The 25760-nt window shown below is 43.1% G+C and overlaps 1 protein-coding gene across 1 annotated transcript in view; it reads left to right on the plus strand.

The window, feature by feature from the left end:
• The window catches only part of TBC1D9 (TBC1 domain family member 9), a 119594-nt gene extending 94049 nt beyond the window's left edge, over positions 1–25545 (plus strand). Inside the window, exons 14-21 of the mRNA XM_021679352.2 lie at positions 9433–9531; positions 9680–9748; positions 14049–14289; positions 19428–19493; positions 20269–20355; positions 23111–23185; positions 23280–23383; positions 24658–25545. Coding sequence (XP_021535027.1) covers positions 9433–9531; positions 9680–9748; positions 14049–14289; positions 19428–19493; positions 20269–20355; positions 23111–23185; positions 23280–23383; positions 24658–25359 — 1443 coding nt within the window. The 3' untranslated portion in view covers positions 25360–25545. The remainder of the gene's footprint in view (positions 1–9432; positions 9532–9679; positions 9749–14048; positions 14290–19427; positions 19494–20268; positions 20356–23110; positions 23186–23279; positions 23384–24657) is intronic.
• The last annotated feature ends 215 nt before the right edge of the window (positions 25546–25760 follow it).

Below are 25760 nucleotides of genomic sequence, written 5' to 3' on the forward strand. Positions count from 1 at the left end.
CATAAATGCCCCATGGAGAAATTCTTGCTCATTTCAAGTTCTCCCAAGACCCTACTGGAAGGAATTATACAGACAGTTTGAAAGACAGTGTTGTTCTTTGTGCGCCCTGTGTGTGAGGCTCTGCAGTTTTGCAGAGTTATTCAGAGGTGCAAGACAAAGCCCCAGCCTTCAGGTTTGGTCCACAGACCAAGAAGACCCTCAAGGCACAGGGGCACATGAATAACCTTACAGCAGGCACATGACCACCACGGAGTCTCTTCAAGTTCAAGACAACCCAACCCAGTGGGTTGAATCTGAGAAAAGCAGGGGAAGGATGTGGCTAATAAAACTCAGGGAGGAGTTTGTGCAGGACAGGCCATTATGAAAGTTCCAAATAACGTGTCGAGCTTATTAATGATGACCACAAAAGTTACGGCTCACTGAGAGCCTACCTTGTGTGGGCAGGGTGCGGGGTGCTTCACAGATAAGCCCCAGCAGGTAAATATTAACCCATTTTTAAGGTGACAATGGAAGCTGAGAGAGGTTGAGCTAGTTTTTCCAGGCCACACAGCTAGAAAGTAGCTCTCTAGCATTAAAGCTAGAGCCAGTGGGATTTGTCTGGATAGAACGGAGATGGAATTGTAAGTGTACATATGGACGTGAGGTCAGTTGGTCCAGGAGAAGCTGGCTAGTGGGGAGTCTTGAAACCACTGATTGATTTGCAAGGCACTCAACAGCCCTTTGGAAGCGGAGGGGAGTTCTTCTTCAAGTACATTACTTCTGCTCCCCGTGCAATAAATTGGAGTGGGGAGAGCTGAAGGAATAGACTAGCAAAGAAGATACTACAGTTGTATCAGTGGGGAAAGACCCGGGAGATACAAGAAACACTGTTTGTCTGTCCATTTATTGAAGAAAATCTTTATTTAAGATGTTATAAGTGCCTATCTTATGCCAGGCATCATGCTGGGCCTGGGGATACGTTATCAGCACCTGGGTGTGAATATTTTTCTTTCTCGTCCTTTAATGTATAGAGGTTTTCCAGCACAGTAGAAATCCAAAGGGTAACCTGATGCATTTCCATAACCTATCACACAGTCCAACAGTTACCAACATTTTTCTGACCTCTTTCATCTAAGTCACTTTTTTTTTTCTGGAGTATTTTCAAGCAAACTCTAGACAGCGTATTATTTTACTTGTAAACCCTTCATTTTGTACCTCTAACAGGAAGACATTTGGAGTTTGACCTTTTTTGCTAATGCATAGCTTTGATTTCCAAGTTTAATTTTTAAAAGGCTATTCATCCCTCAAAAAAGAAATGTAGACCTCTAAATTAGTTATCACCAGTTGTTTGTGGAACCTTAGTTATAACATTAGTACATTTTGCCTGATCTTCAGATACGTGCTTTTTTCCTCCTCCTTTTGCCAACATTACTAGGAGTAATAACAGCTACCATATAATAGTTGCTTTCCCTGTGTAGCACATAAACTTCTTACCCAACCAAAAGAGGTAGGAATAATTTTCCCTATTTTGCTGGTAAGGAAGCTGAGGGTCATCAGTGTTCATGAAATTTCTGTGGAACGTGAGACTTGTATCCATATCTGACTATGAAACTGTACCCTCTCCATAATACCCAGCTGTCAAAAGCATGCCTCCTTTATAGAGGCCAAGCTTTGCGTTGTGGGTTTTTTGGGTTTTTGTTTTGTTTTGGTTTGTTTTTTTTTTAGAGAGGGAGAAGGAGGTGTGGAGTAGAGGGAGAAGAAGAGAGAGAATCTTAAGCAGGCTCCATAGCCAGCGCAGAGCCCAGTACGGGGCTCAATCTCACAACCCTGAGATCGTGACCTGAGCCGAAACCAAGGGTCAGACACTTGACTACCTGAGCCACCCAGGCGCCCCAACGGTGTATTTTTTAAAGAAGATGCTCCAGAGCAGGTGGCAAGTTCACGTGACTGTGCATGCAAGGCAGACACCAAGTGGGCAGGGGGTGAAGGCATGGGGAAAGGTGGCCTCGGGGTCCTGGGTGGTAACGGCCTGTGTGGTGGTGGGGCAGTCTCTTTGCCCACTGGAGATAAGGAGCCACTGTTGCCAGCACCTCTGATTTTTCAAGAGAACTTGGAGGTCTTGATTTTATTTGAATTGTCCTAATTTTCAAACTACACTCTACGCCAAACGATACATGCCATGGTCTTTGTAGCCTACTGGCTGCTTCTTTATAATTACCACAACTTTTAAAATAAAATCAAGGTAAATATATATCGATACAGGGCATTGTGCTTTGGCTTTTCCGTGTCCTATCAGAATCAATGTCAACAGACTGAGAGTCGGGTTGTGTTTTTATGCCCCTGTTACAGATGGTAGAACTCAGAGAGGTTAAGTAGCTTGTCCAAGGCTTCCCGGTATGTTGGAGCTGAGATTCGGGTCCCAGGTCTGTTCGTCTCTACTGCTACTCGTTATTTCTTACGTTCTAACTAGCATGTTCAAGCTCCCTCATAATTGATCAGTTCATACGGGCTATTTTACACTGAAGCTGACTGAAGGGTTTTTTTTGTCAACCTTCTCGTGTGACAGAGGCTTTTCTAGCCCTTCCTGCTAGGCAAAAACCTCGAAAGAGTTAGTACCTTGAGGAGCACAAAGCTGATTACAAAATAAGGGCCTGCTTTCTGACAAGGAGTTATGAAGGTGTTGCATGGATATGAGCACTGTCATGAGTTGAGAGTTCTCTAAAGATCAGAGGACTCTGGAGAGGCAACCCAGTTAGCAAACACGCGACTCCAACAAGCAGAGTCTTCACACTGACTTCATATCCTGATTCCTTCTTCTTCCTCCTCATCGTTCTCTTTCCTCCACCTGAATACCACCACTCCACCCAACACATAAGTGTGTGGGACAGACAGATGCTGCCACCGCAGACGAAGGCAGGGGGCAGTTTGTGGGAAGTACTCCTTCAGCTGTTTGAGGATCTGGCACCCATCCCTTGGTCCCAGCCTCCCACAACTTCATGCTGTTTTTTCTAGGTCCAGAAGCTCACAACCCATCTGTTCCTCCTCTCACCCTCAGCCACTCTTCCAAAGCAGAGAGCCTCACTCACCTAGACACTTGGAGATTTTGGACCAAAGAAAGGACCCTTGTGTGTGAATGGTGTTCAGTCCTCTGGCCAACAGCGAACCCCATTCTGTATCCCAGGAAAATAAGGACCCCACAAATTAAGAAACATTTAAGAGGCACTTTTGAGCACAGTTTCAGTGAAATAGTCTTACATAAAAACAGAAGCTGTAGAGTTTGGATTTGAGAAATGATGCCACCTTTTTATTTCAATAGATGTCCCTGTGGCAGGCAGGTTTGTTCAGATCATTCCAGGGACTTATGGCCTAAATTGAGTTTTGTGTTTGTTTGTTTGTTTTGTTTTTTTAAGCTACAGCATTTGAATATTTCTAGTCCTCTCTGGAGGATTAGAAAGGAGGAGACTATTGAACTTGGTGGAGACTGGCCCTTGTGATCTCTTTCTCAAATCTGTATCTGTTCTCCATCATCCCTGTCTTCCCAGCAGTGGAAGGGGAAGCTTGGAGGGATGCAGGAAATCACAGGGAGGCTGCCCAGCATGGCGAAGGGCAGCTCTTGTCCACTCAGGAACAATGGTGGGGGCGGGAGAGGCCAGGGAACGTGAACTGGGGACTTGAGACGAACTGGTCCCCACATCATTCCTTTATCGGAGCCTCCTGCTCCTTGTCCCAAATCCGTACGGCGAGAATGGGAACATCTGGACCACAGGAGGGGTGAAGTGGTACGAAGTGAAGGGCTGAATGCCTAGTTGTTAGCGGGTGTAGGCACAACCCCGGGGGAGAGGGGCAGAGCAGCAAGACGAGGAGGCTCTACCTACATTGAAAATGCCTCGCAGCTCATAAGGACATTAGAAAGTAGATTGGAAAATTAGAAACAGGCTATAGAAACATTCAGATAAAAATTGAGTAGGAGAAGAGATGTAAATGAGGTGGATTATTTTGTTTATTATTTAAGGAAGGGTAGATTTTAGAAAAATAAAATACTTTTAGGCTCCTTCACCCCCGACACTAAATTCTATTTGTTAGAAAAAGAACTGTTACATCAGTGAATTATTTCTTTTCATGGAACTGAAATGTGTAGTGCCTGGGAGAGAGTATGACACCTGGGCCCTCGTTTCAGGTAATGGGAAATGTTGGCTCCAGGATGTACTGAACCACCTTTTGTTTGCCCTCTTTTTAGCATTTCATTCTTTTCTTTCAGAGCCCCTGCAAAAGGTGGGAGAGAAAGGGGGAGAAGGGGAGAGAGAGAGGGACCCAGTCATTCTCATTGCTCATTTTCCTTTAGACATTCTCCGGAAATAGCCAGTCAGGAACTTGGAGTCCATGGTTTCCTTCTAGGTTGGGACTGTTTGCGTCAGGTGGAAGAGTCATTGTATTTCCATTGTGTTCTGTCTGTGGCCAGTCCCAGAGAGAGGGTCCGGCCTAGCAAACAGCAGGAACCGTTTCTAGTTGAGGAACAACTAGATCTAGTTAATTAAATATAAATATACAGGGCTCTTTGAAGGTCAGACTTGGGGGAGAAATAATTCTTTCTTTAGCAGTCTGCAAAGATTATCAAGCCAATGTTTAATATGAGTTACTATTATTGGTAGTTTATTTTTTTGATTTATTTTTTATTTTATTTTTAAAGATTTTATTTATTTGCGAGGGAGTGAGAGCATGAGCAAGGGGAGCAGCAGAGGGAGAGGGAGAAGCAGGCTTCCCGCTGAGCAGGGAGCCCAATGTGGGACTCGATCCCAGGACCCTGGGATCACGACCTGAGCCGACGCTTAACCCACTGAGCCACCCAGGCGCCCCTATTATTGGTGCTTTATATTAATATATCTATCTCTAACAGCAGTTGTACAAGGACAGTTTTGGGGGGTCTCATTTTACAGAGAAATAAACTGAGGTTCAAAGGACACGACTAAATTGTGTAGTCACAACAGCTAATTAGTCAAAGAATGTGAATTTGAATCAAATTTTGTGTAGTTCCAAAAGTCTATGTTCTGATCTACATAGAGACAGGGAAGAACTTATTGTTGGATAGAATAGTAGGTGGTGGAGTTACGGAGCTGGTATCTGGGCCTCAGACTTGCAGCTCAGCCCCTGTGGAACTCTGGGTCACTTATTTAACCTCTGTGAACCTTGGTTTTCCCATTTGTAAAGTGGAAGTAACATTACCACCTCACAAGGTTACTGTAAGGAGCCCACGACATGGCCTATAATGGCTCTGCCAATTATCAGTGCGATAAAATTTAGTTTCCTTCTGTCTCATAACTGTTTTCTCGTTGTTAATCAAAGGCATACTATGGCCCCGTTTGAAGTAAACCCAGTTCTCTGTTGTTAGTATGTACTTTGCAGTGAATACTTTACCAGCTCTGTGGACTTGGGCAAGTCAACAGTTTTTGTTAAACTTCTGATTGCTTGTCTCTGAAATGGGGAGAAGGAAAGCGCTTTCTTCCCGGTATTATCATTGGGATTAAACGTATTAAGCAAATATTTGTTGAACACTTACTAAATCAGCACTGTCCTCCACTCCGGTGGACACAGCCTCTGGGCTCATTTAGTAAGCGGGGCTGGGCTGGAGGTAGGAGGGGGGGCTGGGCGGATAGCTGTAAGAAGTAAAAACCAAGTTTAAGGTAAAAATGATAAATTCAAGAAGAAGCACGGCAGGTAAAAGGTGGATGTGCCGTTTCTCTGCAGGTCTGTTTTTCTGGTGAAGTGACATTTAGCCAGGACACAAATGACATGGGGAAGCAAGCCCGTGTGTATTTGTTCTTGTTGTTTTTTAAACATTTTATTTATTTATTTGACAGAGAGATAACACACTGAGAGAGGGAACACAAGCAGGGGGAGTGGGAGAGGGAGAAACAGGCTTCCCGAGGAGCAGGGAGCCCGATGCGGGGCTCGATCCCAGGACCCTGGGATCATGACCCGAGCTGAAGGCAGACACTTAACAACTGAGCCAGCCAGGCGCCCCCAGCCCATGTGTTTTAGCAAGAAGCACATGCCTGGCCGAGGGGGCAGGCAGCGCCCAGGCCCTGGCTGGCAAGGGGGCCTGCATGACACGTTTGAGGAGCAGCAAAAGGCCACCGTGACTGGAGGGGAGTGAGCAGAGGGGTGGTGGCAGGTGAGCAGAGAGGTAGCTGCTGGAGCAGGGAGAGCGTGTAGGACTGCTAGGCCTTAGTGAAGACTCAGAATTCGGCCCGCTGTAAAGCGCCTGGAATTTTCAGCAAAGTAGTGTCATCGGCCACAGGTTTTAGACGGAACATTCTTGCTTGTGGGAGAAAAATAAAGGTGCAATGCTTCGAGGAAGCAGGATCAGTTTAGAGGCTATTGGAAGAGACAGTAGTGGTTTCGACGAGGGTGGGGACAGGAGAGGGTGAGCAGTGACTGGGAATCCCTAGGGAGTAGGTTTTGCTAGAGGGAAGAGGTCTAAAGACGAAACCCTGGAGCTCCCCAGGGTTTAGAGATGGGGAAGATGTGCAGTGGAGACAGAAAAGAAGTAGCCAGTGAGGAATGAGGAGAACCCGGAGGATGGGATTAAATGGAGTTAAAACAAAACACATAAACTTAGGCCAAGCACCGTGATAAGCAGTTTATAAGTGTTAGATCTTGTATTGCTTGGAATGCAGACCAGGCGGTTGTAACAACAGACTCCAAAACAGAGTTAAACAAGATAGAAATTTGTTTGTCCTTCACTTTCAGTCCGCGTAGGTGGCTCAGGGCTGGTGTGGAGCCCAGAGGCATTAGGGACCCAGGGTTTTTCTTATCTACTCTTAAGAAATGTCATATCCCCACAGGAAGGAGATAGGGTGGGTGTGCTCTGCTCCTTTAATAAGCCCTTGTTCATGAAATCTCCACTCACATCCTATTAGCCAGAATCTAGTCACCTGGCCACAACAAGCCACAGGGGAAGCTTGGAAATGTCTTGCTGAGCATCTGGGTACTCGCTGAAATTTTGCTTTATATACATGAAGGGAGAACAGATTGGGAAGACAACTGCCAGTCTGTGTGACAACCATTAAGTACGTCTCACAGTTGACTTGGCTAGATAATGCTAGTCCTCATTTCAAAATTTCAAAAACTCAGTGTTCTCTCTCTATACCAATAAATTCTTTTTTTTTTTTTTTAAGATTTTATTTATTTGACAGAGAGAGACACAGCGAAAGAGGGAACACAAGCAGGGGGAGTGGGAGAGGGAGAAGCGGGCTTCCCGCCGAGCGGGGAGCCCGATGCGGGGCTCGAACCCAGGACCCTGGCATCATGACCTGAGCCGAAGGCAGACGCTTAACGACTGAGCCACCCAGGCGCCCCTATATCAATAAATTCTTAAACTCAACAGTAATTTCTCAACTCCCTGATTATCACTCACTTTTCAGATTGAGCCATCGCATTCTGTCCTAAAATGTTACACCATAACTTCAAAGCCACTCTTTTACTTAGAAATAATTATAGATTCAAAGGGAGGTAACAAAGAATTGTACAAAGAAGTCACGTGCACTTCTCCTTCAGTTCCCCCCCACCACCCAGTGCTGACATCCCAAACAAGCTTATTCAGATTTCACCAGTTCCATATGCATTCTCTGTGTGTCTGTGCAGTTTTGTCACGTGCATAGCCTTGCATAACTACCACCCCAGTAGAGATCCTCAAGTGCACCATCACAAGACTCTCCCATACTACCCTTTATAGCCACACCCACCCTTCCCTCACCCTGTTGCTAACCCTGGCAAACATTAATCTATTCTCCCTCTCTATAATAATGTTATCATGAGTATTACATAAACAAAATATGCAGTATGCATTCTTTTGAGATTTGTCTTTTTTCCTTCATCACAATTTCTATGAAAAATAAATCCTAGTCATTTTGTATAAAACAGTTTTGGTGGGTTTTTTTACCCTATTTCTTGAGTAGGATTCTGTAGTACGGATGTACAATGTTTAGACCCCCTGTTTAACATACTCCTGTAACTGTTACCCAGATCAATACGAGCACCCTAGAAATTCCCTTTGTGTCCCCTTCCTGTCACTGTCCATCCATCCAAAGTTAGTAATTCTCCTTTTTTTTTTTTTTTAAAGATTTTATTCATTTATTTGACAGAGAGAGCGAGAGAGACAAGCAGGGGGAACAGGAGAGGGAGAGGGAGAAGCAGGCTGCCCACCAAGCAGGGAGCCCGATGCGGGGCTCGATCCCAGGACCCTGGGATCACGACCTGAGCCGAAGGCAGGTGCTTAACCATCTGAGCTACCCAGGCGCTCCTCTCCTGACTTTTAAAACCATAGGTTGTGTTTGCTTTTGAACTCCATAAATGTATAATTCCATTCATACGGAATGAGCTCTTTTGGTTCTGGTTTATTTTGCTTAGCATTATGATTGTGAGATTTATCCAAATTGTTCATTTTCATTGCTGCGTAGTAATCTATTGTGTGATAATATCACAAATTATTTATCCACTCTACTGTTAACAAGCATCTGAGTGGTTAGTTGCTTTTGGCTAATAGTGGCACTATGAATATTCTAGCATATGACTTTGGGTAAAAACATATATACATTTTAGGGAAGGTACTTAGGAATTTATGTGTCATAGGTATATGTATCTATTCAGATTTAGTAGATACTGCAGACAGATTTCCCAAATGGTTGTACCAGTTGATACACTCTGAGCAGCAACATATGAGGGTTTGGTTGTACCATAACCTTGCCAACACTTGATATTATCTGTCAGTTTTTTCTTTATCCTTTCAATGTGTTGATCCATGACAGCCATTGCTTCCATAGTTCAAGCTTCATGCTTTAAGCAGAACTTCTTTGTTTTTCTTTTGCACCACTAGGAGATCTAAAACTTTGTATATTCTTTCTTTGGCTTTTGAAGTTTCATTCAACAAACATTCAGGTAATAGGAGGCATTTTGGAGTTTGGAAAGGTAGCTAACCCACAGTGTCTACCATCCAAAGACAGTGCAGGTTTCTGAACCAGGACAAATGCTATAGAGCTGGAGAACAGGAACAGGGAGCCTCACACAGACGTTTCTTCTGACCTCCCAGGCTAATAGTAAGCCTCAGATACTTCCTTTCTTCTTGTCAAGAAAATTCTTCCTTTGAAGCATTTTTTCTTACACAAATGGCCCTTATAGCCTTATTTAACCTTTTCTTCCCTATAAACTGTTGTTGATTTGAGCAACACTCATTTGACTTTGACATTTAGTTCAGTGGTTAAGAAGCATGAGAATCTCCTGTTACTTACTTATGGTTGCTAAATTGTTTTTAAAATAAATGAAGGCATAGTCTAGGATGTCTGTCATTTCACAAGAAATTTCTTCTATGTATCCGGGTTGTGTCTCCATAAATCTTGCAGACATGATACTATGTACTTTAACAGATTTCTCAGAAATACCACTATTGCTCCTTTCTAGAAATTTGGAACCATCCGGGCAGATTTGATTGAGCAGATGAGATTCAAACAGAGACTGAAGGTGATCCAGACACTGGAGGATACTACAAAACGTAACGTGGTGAGTCCTGTAAAAAAATAGCAAGTGGCCTTCTCTCTCCATAAATTCCTGCTGGACAGACTGAGATGATTTAAAAGAAGAAAATCAGGAACTTTCCCAATATAATATCTTTGACATTGTGAAATTCATTCTGTCTACCTTCTTATAGGTCCGAACAATTGTGACAGAAACTTCCTTTACCATTGATGAGCTAGAAGAACTTTATGCTCTTTTCAAGGTGAGTTTCAAAGTAAATCCATGTACATTCAGGGGAATAAAAGAGTTCACTTTAATGATTCAGTTAGTTCTAGCTTTTTCCGTTAAATTGTTAAGGGACAGCATGAGGATCAACATGCAAAAATGGAATGCTTAATATGAAAAATAAGCATATTCTTATAACTTATTTAAGCCGATGTTTTAGCTTTGTTCCACTCCGTATTATATTTTAGCTGTTTGCTTGGACTTGACAAAGAAGGGTATTACTTTATAATACTCATTGGAATGATGGCAATTGAGTTTAAGTGCTGCCTGAAATTACTGTAAATTGTGATTTTTATATTAAGCTGTATTAAAGCACCCTTAGAGCTTTCCTATATTAAGCTCTGTTAGAGCACACTGAAAAAGAAATATGTAGCTAGAGTAAGCATAAAGCTGTTCAGCTGTCTAAGGAAAAGCCTGATTGGTTAAATTTCTGTGGTTTTCATTCCATAATTCAGCCCATACCTATCTTAGTCCTGAATGACAAAACATTTTATTAGTAAATAAAGCAAAGTAAAATTTTTTTCTTCTAGAAAAAAATACTTTTAACTGTCATTATCAACCTCATAGGCAAAGATGCGGCAATGAGCAGGAGAAAACTTTTAAAAGATGTCTTTTATGCTGATACCAATTTTATCCTGATTTCTCATTGGGTGGCTTCTTGTTTGTAGTGCCTTTTACTGCCAGAGCCAAACATGACTATTTGGAGGACTGCAGAGATAGCAGGAAGCATGAAAGAAAAAGATCTGGGTTGAATACTAATAGATCTTAGAATCAGAGGATGTGATAGCTGGGAATGTTTTTGCTAATATTCCTACTTGCTTGTTAGCTGCTTACTGAAGAGCACCACTACTTTATTTTATTTTGTTTTTTTAAGATTTTATGTATTTATTTGTCAGAGAAGGAGAGAGAGAGAGCACAAGCAGGGGGAGGGACAGAGGGAGAAGCAGGCTCCCTGCCGAGCAAGGAGCCCGATGTGGGACTCAATCCCAGGACCCTGGGATCATGACCCGAGCCGAAGGCAGACGCTTAACCGACTGAGCCACCCACGCGCCCCACCACTATTTTATTTCTTCTTGTTTCACTGGTGCCTACTCTAGTGTCTCTGCCTGGCAGGTGCTCTGAATGTGTTTGTTGAATACATAGGTAAATTAGTGATCAGTTATTCATCTAGTATAATCTCTGCATGTTTCTGATGCAGGTGCAGAGAGGTTGAGGTTTCACAGCTGGTTAGTGATGCCCTTCGTGCAGCCCGGCAGTGTGACCAGCAGGGTGGACACCACCCTCTCCCCCACCAGCCTCCACTTGGCACTTGGTGGTGAAGTCTTTATAGTGTGCCAGCCCATTCATATTTTATCCATACACCATAACTAACTGCTCAGTGTAAGCTGGTTATCCATAAGAAAGGGTCCCTCTTGGTTCCATAAAGGAAAAATACAATGATCCGACTTGGATCAAAACAAAAAGATACAATGATCCAATTAAGATCAGATTTTTAAAGGGATGCTGAGGACCAGAAGAAATGTGCTTCACGGGGTGGTGTGGGGGTTAGAGCTGGGCTTTGGGTAAGTGAACAGAAGTGGGAATAGCAGCCGGAGGCAGCAAGACCATGAACAGTTAACAGGAAGGGCATTGACATTAGAAAGAGGAGGCCGCCTTTGAGGAATGCCCGGGAAAGGAGGGCCAGGCTGGTTGTGCGGAAGTCCCAGATGCTGAGATTGCTGAAGCCCTGGCTTCTTAGCTGGGCACCCCTGCGCTCTCTGGTCAGCGCACCTTCAGGTACCAGGTGTGTCCTGTGGACCCTGAGAATATGCCTGAAGAAAGCACGCTGTTCTTAGACTCGAAAGCCCTGCCTAAGGCTGTGTTGACAAACCGGAGTTCCCCAAATCTACAGAGCACCCCAAGAAAGAATCTGAGACTCGGTGTCAGGGTTGGGAAGGAGACTCAAGAGATAACTGTGGGGGGTGCCTGGGTGGCTCAGTCGTTAAGTGTCTGCCTTTGGCTCAGGTCATGATCCCAGGGTCCTGGGTTCAAGCTCCGCATCGGACTCCCTGCTCCGCAGGAAGCCTGCTTCTCCCTCTCCCACTCCCCCTGCTTGTGTTCCCTCTCTCGCTGTGTCTCTCTCTGTCAAATAAATAAATAAAATCTTAAAAAAAAATAAAAAAGAGATAACTGTGGAATCCAAGATAAAAACTTCAGTTATGGACTCTCTTTTGATTCTTCTGAACACTTTTAATTGGTTTTAAATCACTTGAACAAACATTTATTGAGGCATCAGTATGTGCCAGACACTCTGCCAGACTCTTTAGTCCTTTAAAAAGCCAATTTCCAGGGGGTTTTCTGCAGATAAAAAGAAAGATGCAGTCCTCTCCCAAAGAGCTCATAAACTTGTCAAACCACTAAGCCTACACAGGACACTAATGTAGCATTGTGTGTCAACTATACTCAAGTTAAAAAAATAATAATAATAAAAATAAAAAGTTAAACTTGGAGGAAAAACGTGGAAAGGCTGCCACCTTGAGGCACGTTTGATGGAAAATGTAGTTCAAGGCCCCTTTACCCTAGTTTCTCTTGAACTCTCTAAATGAGTCTTTTGATCCTTTTTGGATGTCGGGGTCCTTGGTCCCCACATGATGGAGTATGGGAGCTTATCAAGGAACAGGCTCGTATTTTCCTGATGGTTGGGAGCACCATGAAAGTACCTGGACCCACATTCAAGCCTGGTTCCAGAGTAACTTGAAAGCTTTAGCTAGGAGGAAATGCTCTGGGCAACCTTTATCCATAGCTCAGGTAAAGAGGACCCCTCCCAGGGGCGGATCACCAACACCGTCCCACCCACAGAGGGCTGCTGGGCATCCCTTCCCACTCCGTAGTTGCGGCCTCTCTGATCTCAGCCTCGCCTGCCTCCCTCTGACAGCCTGCTCTCCGACCTCACCCCTGCAGCCAGGAATGCAGTACCAAAGCCCTGATGAACTCTGACCCGCTCCCTTCATTTTCCAGAGGCTGCAGTGCAGAAACCTGGCTTTGGCTCTGCTCCCCACCTCTCCTTCTTCCTCTCTTGCCTATCCCACTCCTCTCTCTTTTAGTTTAATAGCTGTGATTCCCAGTAAACAATTGTGATAGAGACATTTGGGCTTTGCTCCTTTCTAAGTGAGAGCAAAACTGAAGTACCACACACACGACGGATTCCCCCCTCACACAACTCCCGGGCAAGGGGGAAAGATCTGTTTTGCAAGTGCTTTTTAAAAAAAAAAAAAAAGAAAGAAAGTGCTTTTTTTCTGTTGCGGTATTTATACGTTACTGTCGTGAAATACTCAGACAGTACAATAGGGAATAAAGTAAAAATAAAGTCCTGCTTTTCATGCCTTTCCCATTGCTCCCATCTACGCATCCAGAGCTAACTGTAAATGTCAGGGGAGGGGTGTCCTTCTGGGCTTTTCTGTTACCGGTTTTATCCTTGTGGTCTTCCTAGAATGGGTGCATATATCTACCAGAATCAATATGACTTCATGAATAAGAGGCTGCCTTGTTTCCAAGGACAAACAGGAAGCTTTTTGTTGTTTCCAGAGCTCTATTCTCCTTACCATAGCGGTTCCTACTCATAATTTTTCTAAAGCTATTTTCAGATGTGCGCAATAAGACCACACGTTTGTAGCTTGAATATTGTGACTATGATATTTAAGTAATCTCAGTCACCAAGAGGCAGGGGGTCAGTGGGACACCACACTAGGAATTCAGAAACTCCCAATGTCATCATGCTTCTGCTCGAGTAACTGGTTGGACGACCTTGTGAGAGCCACTCAGCCTCTGGGCTTTCTCACCCCCACCCAGGAAACAAGATGGTCAGATTGCTTAAATTACAGAGCCTTTTCAGGTGAACATTCTATTTAATTTTTTTAAATAAAAATTTTTGTTTATTTTCATGGGAGTTATTTTTTTAAGTTCTCGTGAGTGTGTGTGTGAGAGGGAAGAACATAGGAGTACAGGCAGGGATGTTGGGGGGAGGATCCCTTTCTTCGCCTGCCTCCAGGAATCGAACTGGACCTTTCACACCAAATGTAAGCAGCAGAGGTGGTCCACGTGGAGTTAGTGGGGTGGTTGGGCGGAGATCTGTGTAGAACAACGGGAAGACAAGGAGCCCTGAGACCAGACCAGCACCCTGGGAGACGCACACGGGTTGACCGAAAGCCTTTTTCCAAACATCAGGCAGGGCCCTTTTCTTCCTGGTCTTTGCTCTGAGATCGCATCCCCAGTAATCCTCCTGTGCTTTCCTTTTTCAGGCAGAGCATCTCACCAGCTGCTACTGGGGCGGGAGCAGCAATGCGCTGGACCGGCACGACCCCAGCCTGCCTTACCTTGAACAGTATCGCATTGACTTTGAGCAGTTCAAGGGGATGTTTGCTCTCCTCTTTCCCTGGGCCTGTGGAACTCACTCGGAAGTGCTGGCCTCCCGCTTGTTTCAGTTATTAGATGAAAATGGAGACTCTCTGATAAACTTCCGAGAGTTTGTCTCTGGGCTAAGTAAGCATGTGCAGTTATTGCATGGCTTTGGAGGGGCTGATGGGGCAGTAACACCTGCCCCGCTCATGGTGGTCCTCAGTGCTGCCCTCAGGGCCCCAGCCCCGCACTGCCTCCAAAGATTGGGTTTAGAGGGCAGAGGAGCACATTTTCAAGTTTGCAAACTGCTGGTGACATTTGTTTTTAGTGAATGGATATACTATATGATTAAAGCATTGCCCTCTACATTGGTTAGTTCTCAGCCCTAGTTAAAATACCTTATCAGAGAATTTGCAAGACAGTAAAATGCCAACATAAACACTGAAACCACAGACTATGATAACTTACAAGAGAAAAAGAAATATTTGGGTGGATTGATTTTCTTTGACAAAAACTATATTTCATAAAATTTTATGAAGAAATATAAAAACATTTCATAATGTTTTTAATAAAGGGCTGAAGAAACCACAACAGTTCTGCAGTCTAAGTGAAGGTCTTTTCTCTCCATTTTGCTTGGAGAAAGGACCGTCCGTCGTGAGCAAGAACACCCACATCTAACAAGGAGCACGCGGTTTCTGCCTGTCGGCCTCACTGACCGTGATTCTGTGTTAGCAGGACTGCCCTGTGTTCTTTTGAACTCTTGTTCCATTTATAATTGAGTAGAAAAGCTATAGGGACGTAGAGCTTGGCCTGCCAGATACGAGGTTGTGGTCATAGCAGGCATTATGTCAGGCTGCCAGAATGAGAGAAGAAGGAAAAAAAAAGTTGATTCTAATTGTGCCACTCTGTGACCTTGGCCATGGACATGACACAAAATTTAAAAAAAAATGACTAGAAGGCATAAAGGCCAGAGGAAGCTGATGGTTTTTAAAAAGGCAAAGGGGTATAAATGAGATGCTCTTAGGAAGGAAAAAATTATTTGTACAAAGCACTCATGTATGTGTTTAAAGGGGGTGGGGGACATGGAAGAACTAGCCTTTTTTTTTTTTTTTAAGATTTTATTTATTTGAGAACAAGAGAGAGAGCACGAGCAAGGGGGGAGAGGGAGAATCAGGCTCCCCACTGAGCAGGGAGCCCACCCGGGGGCTCGATCCCTGGACCCTGAGATCATGACCTGAGCTGAAGGCAGCCACTTAATTGACTGAGCCACCCAGGCGTCCCCAGAACTAGCCTTTTTTAAGTGCAGACGCTGTTCAGATGCTTTAGAATTTGTACTTGATCACTAAATCCAAACAGTAGCCTTTTGAGGGGATAATGATAACTACCATTTATACAGCATTTACTCTGCTCCAGGCACTGCCCTAATGCTTTATGTACATTTAATCTGCCTAAGGTGCACAACTACAAAGTTAGAGTTTGAACCCAGGCAGTCCAGGGGCACAGTTTGTGCTGTTACTATTATGCTTTATTACCCACCTGCTTACTATTATCATCCCCATTTTCAGTTAAAGAGATGAAAGCTTTGAAAGTTAAATAACTTGCTGGGACGTTAGTTTTTAGCGAGTCAATACTTAATCTCTTACTGAACTGGACTGCACAGTTAGTACCTGCTGGGCCCAGGATTCAGACAAGGGCTGTCTGTCTTGATTGCTCACCCTTTTCTCACTAGTCTATGCTGATGACAGCAAGCAGGACAGTTTTTAGGGAAGGAGGAGCCATCAACTTTTAATACACAAGTAACACATAAGTACCTTCCACTTTTTAAAAAAAGTGAAGCAGTCCAAACGGGGCTAAAGACCCCTTTGACCCTCTTCTAATCTTTTCTGCCCCAAGGTAACTACTTATTACCAGATTGGGGGCTATCAAAAGGAGATTTTTTTAAAATTATCTTTTGACATGGATAAGGAGGAGGAAAAAGAGACCAGTTCTGCATGTAGAAAGTGAGAGAAATAAATATAAGTATTTGATTTACTTAAGTTCAGTGACTCCAGTAAGAAAATACTCTTTAAAATCTTCAAGAAAGGAAAGAAGCTTGCAGTCCGGGATAGTGAAAACACTGGAAAAGAGTATTTCGGCTTCTCAAAATGCAATTGAGTTTTTTTTTTTTTTTGCAATTGAGTTCTTGAGCAAAGTAAGCCTTGCCCTAGATACTGAGAGAATGCTCAGAGCTGTTGTTAGTTATGTGGGTCAATTATAGTCATGGAGACAGAAAAGAGAAATTCTGTTCACGCTTTAAACGCTAAAAAAAGAATTCTGGAAAAGATGGATCAGTAATTTTTTGGGGGGGATCAGTAATTTTAATGTCAGTCCCCCGAAAGTTCCCTCTAGAAATTCATAAACAGGTGGTCTATAAGGAATTAGAAATGGATTACTATCAGAAGCCACGAATGAGCTGTATCTCCTTTTCCAGTCGTGTTGCTGAAAGGCAGTCTCTAAATATGTCATAGATGTCATGATGCGGCTGGTCATTTGACAGCTAAAACTCATTATAAATGGAAAAGGTAGGAGTATATAGAAGTTGGTGATTGGGTGACTGGCTGAACACTGCCCCCCAGGTGGGATGGTTAATGAATCAGTTTCAACAGAGAGTTCTCTAGTACCTTGGGCTTGATATTTAATCTCTGATCATTTCTTCGTTTGCAAATGAATTACTGTCAGGATTAAATGAAATACTTCTAGTAGAGTTCCTGGAACGATGCCTGACTTAAAAAGGGTTAGTTATTATTGTTACTATAATTACTCTTCATCCCCCTCTACTGGACTCAGCAACTGAAGTCATAGAAAAAGAGGAGGCCAAATTAAAACTGGAAAAGAAAAAAACAAAACAAAACCCAATATTGCTCACCAAATTTTCCAACTAAAGTCTAACGTCTGGTATTTTGAGTATTAGGGATCTGAAAGAATGAGTTCCTATGTGAAGCTGACTCAGTAAAGGCCAATCCTAACAGTTTTATAACTGGAAAAAAAAAAAAGACGGAGAGAGAAAAGAGGCCTACTCACCAGATGTGTGGGCTACATGAAGCTGAGAAAGACAGCCAAAATGTTGGATGACAAAAATGAGATTTGATGGGCGCCTGGGTGGCTCAGTTGGTTAAGCGACTGCCTTCGGCTCAGGTCATGATCCTGGAGTCCCTGGATCGAGTCCCGCATCGGGCTCCCTGCTCGGCGGGGAGCCTGCTTCTCCCTCTGACCCTCCCCCGTCTCATGTGCTCTCTGTCTCTCATTCTCTCTGTCTCAAATAAATAAATAAAATCTTAGGAAAAAAAATGAGATTTGAAAAAAAAATTCCCCATGAAGAAATGATTGGCAAAACAAATTGGTAAGGATAAACCAGAAATCCTAAATTTTAAGAAATGATTATGAGAAGAAAAAAAGGGGGGGGGCACCTGGCTGGCTCAGTCAGTGGAGTGTGTAACTCTTGGTCTCGGGGTTGTGAGTTTGAACTGCATGTTGGGTGTAGAGATTACTTAAAAATAAAAAATCTTTAAAAAAAACCAACCTAGTTAGGGTTTTTACATATGGTATAGTGGGTTCAGGCATGGGATCTAGAGTCAGACAAATCTAAATCCAAATCCTGGGCTTGCCACTTACTAGCCTATGACCTTGAACACAGTACTTACCATCAATAAGCTCAGCTTTCCTCATCTGTAAAATTCAGATAATATTTATGTCCATCTCATAGAATTATTGTGAGAGAAAAATGAACTACGCATGTTAAGTAGATAGCATGGGACTTAACACAAAGCAAATAATAAATGTCTGTCATTATTTTCATGATAAGTATTTGTGTGCAAACATCTTGGGGGTTAGTTACCCACGTGGTCAATACGAAACCCCACAGTGAAAGAGTATAAAAAATTGAATGCAGATTCAGGCTATCTTAGTAGTGGAGTCAAGAGTAACTCCACTATTCTCTGAAGTGGACAAGAGGCTTCTGGAACTCTCTCCAGGGAGATATTGATTGACAAGGTGACACGTAAGGTGGATGTGCATAAAAGTAGGGAAGGGTATACAAACTATGTCACATGAGAAAGTGGAAAATAGATAAACTTGCCTTGAAAAGATAAGCTTGAGGGAGAGAGGTGTGTTATCCTCAAAATCTGAAGGGTCGTTGTATTGAGGCAACAGACCTATTCTGTTTGGCTTTAAAGAGTAGAATAAGGGGAGGAAAAGCAGTTCTAAACCTTTTTGTGAGTCATAGACTCTTGGAGATATAATAAGGACTATGGACATTTTCTCCCCCACAAAAGGACATACGGCACATAGAGACAAAATGGTACCTTTTAGGAGCTTCCTGGACTTTCTGAAGTTGAGATTGCAGGTTAAGGATCCTAAAACTAAAACAAAAATTGCAGAAGAACTTTCAATTAATTTAAAGAATACATTGGTGGAATGGAATGTCTCTGGTGGTGACGAGCTCCCTGTCCCTGCAAGTGTCCCAGTAGGTGCTAGACTCTCCTGTCTTTTGTGGAGGAGGGGAGATGCCTACATTCAGGGGGACATTGGACAAGACAACCCCTGATGTTCCTGCTAACCCAAATTCTGTGATTCCTCTTTTCCCAAAGCTGATTAATCTTCAAGTAGGTGCTCTGAGGCAAGATATTTACAGAGGATTTTCTGATTCCTGAAATACATATGGTCTTTAAAGGAAGAAGTAACAGAGTTCTTTTGATTGAAGTGATGGTGATATAGTGGGTAGATGAGGATGAATTAAACTGAAGAAACATTTATGAGACCCCCAAAACAACTAAAAGGGATTTTTACAATGAGTAATTGGAAGCAATCTCAAACATATTTTGAGATTATTTCTGAATTCCATTAGAGTGTTGAGGCCCAGTCATAATATTTTTTCTTAATAATAACACCTTTATTATGTGCCAGGCGCTCTTCTAAGCGTTTTATACATGTTAGCATGTTTAATCCACACATTACTTTGATCCTGATGTCAAGACCACTGGTAGAATCTTCTATTTATCATCCGGCCTTATAGGGGAAACTGAGGTACAGAGAGGTTAACTCTCTGAAGGGCATATAGTAAGTACAAAGGATTTGAAACCCGGCATCCTGGTTCCAGAGCTCTTAGCCCAAATATGTGCTGGCCAGACCTGTTACCCAGTGTCTTGATTTCAATTTGCAAGAAGTAGACTTTTCAAGGGAATGCTAAGCCAAGAGGGGTCAGTAGCACACACAATACATTCACATTGGTACTTACGTGATTCTAGGTGCTGCGTGCCACGGGGACCTCACAGAGAAACTCAAACTCCTGTACAAAATGCACGTCTTGCCCGGTAAGTGAGCTACACAGAGGAGCTCATGTATCTGTACCAGGACCTGGTTCGAAATCTCTCTTTTTGTGATATTTAGAATCACTCACTGGTCACTAAGGATGAACGGAATAGTAATTACCTACATAGGTTCCTGAATCAGTATGTGCTTGATTCTGTGGTCATTTTCCTGTCTGAGGTATGAGTTGTAATAGAAAAGAGCAGACTTCTGCAAGAGAGTGAATAGCATTTGGTAACTCATGGGATATAAGGGTTGTGAAAGAGAAGAGAGGGTAGGAACCTGAGATTTTGAGATTAGAAGGAGTCGTTTTAACACAGGAACAAGTGGGAAAGATGGAGAGGTTTTGAGCTCAGGTTTTAAAAAGGTTGCCCTATAGCTTGGATATAGCTGGCAAATACTTAAAAAAAAAAAATGAGGGATTAGCATTAAGGATAGAGATAGGGTAGAACTATAGATTTGAGAATTATCTTTAATGCATACAGTTTCCTAAAATTTGGTTTGTGAAGTAGCATTTCACAGAATTTAGGAGAATCTTAAAAAAAGGAAGATGTAAAGGGACACTGTGGTGTGAGGTTGCTAAAAAGGAAGATGGAGTGAAAAATGGAGTGAGCTCCCTGCCCCCCGTAAGGCGTTCAGGGCCCCCGGTGATGTGCCCCACTCCACCTTTGTAACTTCAGCTTCTCACCCTCCCCCTTGTCACTTCTTTAACAACTAAAGCACACTTTCACTGAGTCACCGCTCTGCTAATATGAGAATTACCTCTCCTCCTCTCTCTAGAGCCATCCTCTGATCAAGACGAGCCAGATTCTGCTTTTGAAGCAACTCAATACTTCTTTGAAGATATCACCCCAGAATGTACACACGGTAAGTGACTTTCCTCGCCAGGGGTACTGTATTTCTTTTCTACAGAGCCCTCTGTCATTGGAAAAAGTTGCCTCCAAAGCTAGTCAGTCAGACGTATACCAATCCAGTAGCCTAATATGTTACTTTCTTTTCACATTTCTGAAGTCGGGCAACCAACTCCTGGGGAGTGGGTACTTGGCCCACTGAAGGGACCATGTACACCATGTCCCCCTGGCTTAGGGAAAACATGGCCCAAAGAGCTATGTATTTTACTCCACTCTGCCTGCTATAGTCAGCCTCATTAAGGACAGCATCCTGTTATTATGCTGCTATCCAGAATCAGGACATTTCTGCCAGAAAGAGTTCTCTTATTTCTGTCTTTGCTCTGTAACGGCCATCCGCAAACCTCAGCCCGTGGGCCAAATGTGGCCCACGGTCTGTTTGCACAACCTGTGAACTAAGAATGGTTTTTACATTTTTAAATGGTTTCTAGAAATCAGAAGTAGAATAATAATTCATGATAGGGGGAAATTATATGAAATTTAAACTTCAGTGCCTAGAAATAAAGTTTTAAAGCTGTTCATTTATATATCGCCTCTGGCTACCTTCATGCTACAGGGGTAGAATTGAGTAGTTGAGACAGAGACAGTATGGCCTGCAAAGCCTAAAATATTTACTCTCTGGCCCCTTACAAAAAAAAAAAAATGTGCTCACTTCTGCTTTATGTAGTTGTTAGATCTACATAGATGTGATTCAACTCATTGTATACATCTCCAAATTTATATATTGTCATGTCCTGTTTGTCTTGTATGAATTTAAGCAGAGTCGCTCAGCTTGCTGCTGGCGTGAGTTATTGACCTTCTCATTCATCATCAGTGAAGCTTCATGACTTCACCCAAGTCCAAAAGTAGATGTGGTTGCTCCTGGGTCCTTTTGCCTCTTAAATTTGCCATTCCAAAATAAGCAGAGTTTAGACCAGCTTTTTATTATTATTATTATTGGAGTATAATTAACATACAGTGTCATATTAGTTTCAGCCGTACAACGTGATTTATTCTGTACATTACTCAGTGCTCATCACGATAAGTGTAGTCACCATTTATTATCAAACTATGTTATTATGATTGAGTAGAAAGGGGTGAACCGGATCCAGTCTTATTATTGGCAATACGAGTTGAGGGTAGGATCTGTGGACAGAATGCTACTCTGCTGCTCTGTATATTGTGACCCCGGTGACCTCAGGTAGGTCCTGGTATTTCTGAGTCTCAATTTCCTTCTGTGGAAAATGGAGATGGTAGTTGTCCTCTTGGGTGTAGATTGGATTTAATGAGATAATGTAGGAAGGCTTTTAGCATAGTGTCTTCGCATGTCCTATGATATTCTTAGCTTTGTTAGCAATAGTATTTTGGCTGCAAAACGTGAGCACTGTCTTTCTTAGTAAACACTCATTTCAGAAAAGGATCCACTTGTTTCAGAATGCTTCAGCAATGCTCACATGCCAGTAGCATTTAATAATCATCAAAGTTGCTTTTTAAAAAATGTTTTTCTAACTCCAAAATCATTATTGCTTTGTGTTGAAATTCTAAAAATATAATATATAAAATAAGCTAAAGATAACCTTAAAATTTTATAATACAAAGATAACAGTATCTTGAAATATTTTCTGTCATTTTTATTCATATAACATGTATGTCTATGTATAAACCTGGGATCAAACTGCCTATTATAGTTTTGTAGACTACTTTTTTCATTTAAAGTCCAGTGAGCAGTCTCTGGAAACATGGTTTTTAAATGGCTGTATTATATCTATTGCACAAACTTACCATATATTAAATATTTTTTAATATCTACTGGTTTCCTAAATCACTTTCAACATTAAGAGGAGAAGAACTTCTTGGTGACATATAGTACATTGTTCTCGCTCTGTCTTAAAAGCTGCTGAGATTAACCTGATGCTAAATTCAGTGAAGGTCCCATATCTGGCAAACCAGCCATCTTTTGGATGATTGAAGAAGTGCTGGAATGCATTCTGAGAGCTGACAAATGGAATGGGAATGGGGGTTATACGTACCTCTCCTTTTTGAAGTCCTTATGTGCCCTGTGATGTTCCGTTTTAAGAAGAAAAAGGAAAACAGTTATCAGTGGTTTCCTTGAAAGTCCTATCTTTGAAATGCCAGATTATGAATGTAAGGAATTTTGTAGGATTTTTTGGTTTCCCTTTTATCAACATCGATTTTTATTTCTTTTTTAAAAAGTTCTTGATCTTTTGCAGGGCCTGACAGAAAACCAGGCTCGTGTATATAAAGTTAAGATGATGATGTAACAGAGAGGGTAGGGAAATCGACATTCATTGGGCCATCACCACCATTTTTTAAGTACGGAAGACTACGTGACATCGTTCCTTTAATTCCTAATTCTACACTGAACCCCACTTGTGAAAAATAATTCTGGGGGAATCCATTACCGAGAAATAGGGCTGTCGGGTAAAATAGGGAACACCTAGTAAAAGCTAAGTTTGAGATAAATAAAAAAATCATTTGTTTAGCATGAGTATATTCCATGTGCTATTTAAGGCTCACTTCTACTAAAGCATTATTGGTTATTTATTTCAAATTCAAATTTAACTCCGTGTACTGGGTTTTGGTTTTGGTTTTGTTTTGTTTGTTTTGCTGAATAAGGCAACCTGACCTAGAGGCTTTTCTATTTTCTACTACAAATGCTGAATCTGTGGGTTTGTTGTATAACCTTGTAATCTTTTTCTTCTCTTTCTTGGCAGTGGTTGGGTTGGATAGCAGAAGGAAGCACGGTGCAGATGACGGCTTTGTTACAGTGAGTCTCCAACCTGACAGAGGTAAGGATGCTCTCCTCCACGTATTTACCTTACTGCGGGTTGGACACTTGTTTCTTGACCTTTGAATACTTATTTCTTGACACTTGGATTTTAGGGAAGAGGGCGAATTCTCAAGAGAATCGTAATTATCTGAGACTCTGGACTCCAGAAAATAAATCTAAATCAAAGAACGCAAAGGATTTACCCAAATTGAATCAGGTAAGTGTTTAACATTTCAGTTCATTCATTTCGAACGTTGAAGCTCTGTTTTCCAGTCACAGAAAAATGTAGCGTTAAGTCCCCCTCAAAGAGAATGGTAACTCGGCATTTTAATTGGGATCTGTTTGGATCTATTTTGTGCATGTTTTTGTGCATCAAAAATAGGCTCAGTCATGAGAAGGTGACCCCCGCAGAGAAAATGTGAATCACAAAATATTCAGTTTTGAGAGTACAGGCATTCTCATTTCAGTTATTAAAAATACCGTCAGAGGGATGCCTGGGTGGCTCAGTTGGTTAAGCGACTGCCTTCGGCTCAGGTCATGATCCTGGAGTCCCGGGATCGAGTCCCGCATCGGGCTCCCTGCTCGGCGGGGAGCCTGCTTCTCCCTCTGACCCTCCCCCCTCTCATGTACTCGCTCTCTCTCATTCTCTCTCTCTCAAATAAATAAAATCTTAAAAAAAAAAATACTGTCAGATAGTCAAAAGACAAGCTCATGCTGTTGGCAAATTTCTGTGCTCGGCTATAAAGATAGCTATTAACACATTTTGTCCCTAAAACGCTGAAATGTCTGAGGCAGATGAGACAATATAAGTAATTGTAACGCAGGATGCCGGTGCTGAGTTGCCTATCAGGAGAGCAGATGAACCCTGTGGGGGGGAGTCCGGGGACACCAGCAGACGTGCCCTGGGAGGGGGCAGCACACCGAAGTGTGGAGATGTGAAATGGGATGAGGTCTGGGATTTCCTTACGGTGCTCGAACAGAGGATAAGAGAGTTAGTGGAGCAACTGTCTGACAGTCGTTCTTGACCTCAGGTGACAGGTACACGAAGGTTTATTATTTCATTCTTTCTACGTTTATGGATGTTGGAAAAATTTCAAATTAAAAAGAATGGAAACATGAGTAAAGAGACTTTAAACAACATGTCAATTCATCCGACATCTAGGACTTTTCAAGGGTCTTTCAGGAACCCTATTTTTTTTTTTTTAAGATTTTATTATTTTATTTGACAGAGAGGGAGAGACAGAGAGAGAGCATGAGCAGGGGGAGCGGCAGCGGCAGAGGGAGAAGCAGGCTCCCCGCTGAGCAGGGAGCCTGACTCAGGGCTCGATCCCAGGACCCTGGGATCACGACCCGAGCCGAAGGCAGACGTTTAACGACTGAGCCACCCAGGCGCCCCCTAATATCAAATCGCTTTCCGGCCCGCTTCAGTCCTGCCTCTGTGCTTCCCATGAAATGGTCACATCCTTTGTGTTTTTCCGAATCGCTTTTCAGGGGCAGTTTATTGAGCTGTGTAAGACAATGTACAACATGTTCAGCGAAGACCCCAATGAGCAGGAGCTGTACCACGCCACGGCTGCGGTGACCAGCCTCCTGCTGGAGATTGGGGAAGTCGGCAAGCTCTTTGTCACCCAGCCTGCAAAGGAGGGCGGGAGCGGGGGCGGCATCCCAGGCATGCTCTTCCCCAAGAAAGGGCCCAGCCAGCCCTACGTGGTGGAGTCTGTTGAGCCCCTGCCGGCCAGCTTGACCGGGGAGGGTGAGGAGCACTCCCTGGGAGGGCAGATGGAGGACATTAAGCTGGAGGACTCCTCTCCCCGGGACAACGGGGCCTGCTCCTCCATGCTGATTTCCGACGATGACACCAAGGACGACAGCTCCATGTCCTCGTACTCGGTGCTGAGCGCCGGCTCCCACGAGGAGGACAAGCTGCACTGCGAGGACATTGGGGAGGACACAGTCCTGGTGCGCAGCGGTCAGGGCACGGGGGCACTGCCCCGGAGCACCAGCCTGGACCGGGACTGGGCCATCACCTTCGAGCAGTTCCTGGCCTCCCTCCTGACTGAGCCGGCCCTGGTGAAGTACTTTGACAAGCCCGTGTGCATGATGGCCAGGATCACCAGTGCAAAAAACATCCGGATGATGGGCAAGCCCCTCACCTCGGTCAGTGACTATGAGATCTCCGCCATGTCAGGCTGACACCTGCGCCTTCATTGGGGACGGGTTGGGGAGGGAAGGGAAGGGTTTTGGTTTTGGTTTTGGTTTTGTTTTTTTAAATGTTCTGTGTTGGGGTTCCTTTCTCCCTTTTAAATTAAATATTTATTAGGACCCGGCTTGAAGCCTAGTGTTTTCATAATATAATACAACGAAAACTGTTGGAGAAATATTTAAACACCTCGATGTAGGTACAGTACGCTGTGTTGGGGGGAGGGGGATTTCCCAGAATACAGTTTATTCAGTGAATTCCAAAAAAAAAAAAAAGATGAATCTGTCCGTGATATGTGTGTATTTTAACTTCTTAATCTTGCTGTGGAGCTGTATACATGGTTTAAAAACAGTGCTGTTTAATGCTAAATAAGGCAACGGCCATTTGTATTTGG

Source organism: Neomonachus schauinslandi, chromosome 2, assembly GCF_002201575.2.
Source record: "Neomonachus schauinslandi chromosome 2, ASM220157v2, whole genome shotgun sequence".
Lineage (NCBI taxonomy): Eukaryota > Metazoa > Chordata > Mammalia > Carnivora > Phocidae > Neomonachus > Neomonachus schauinslandi.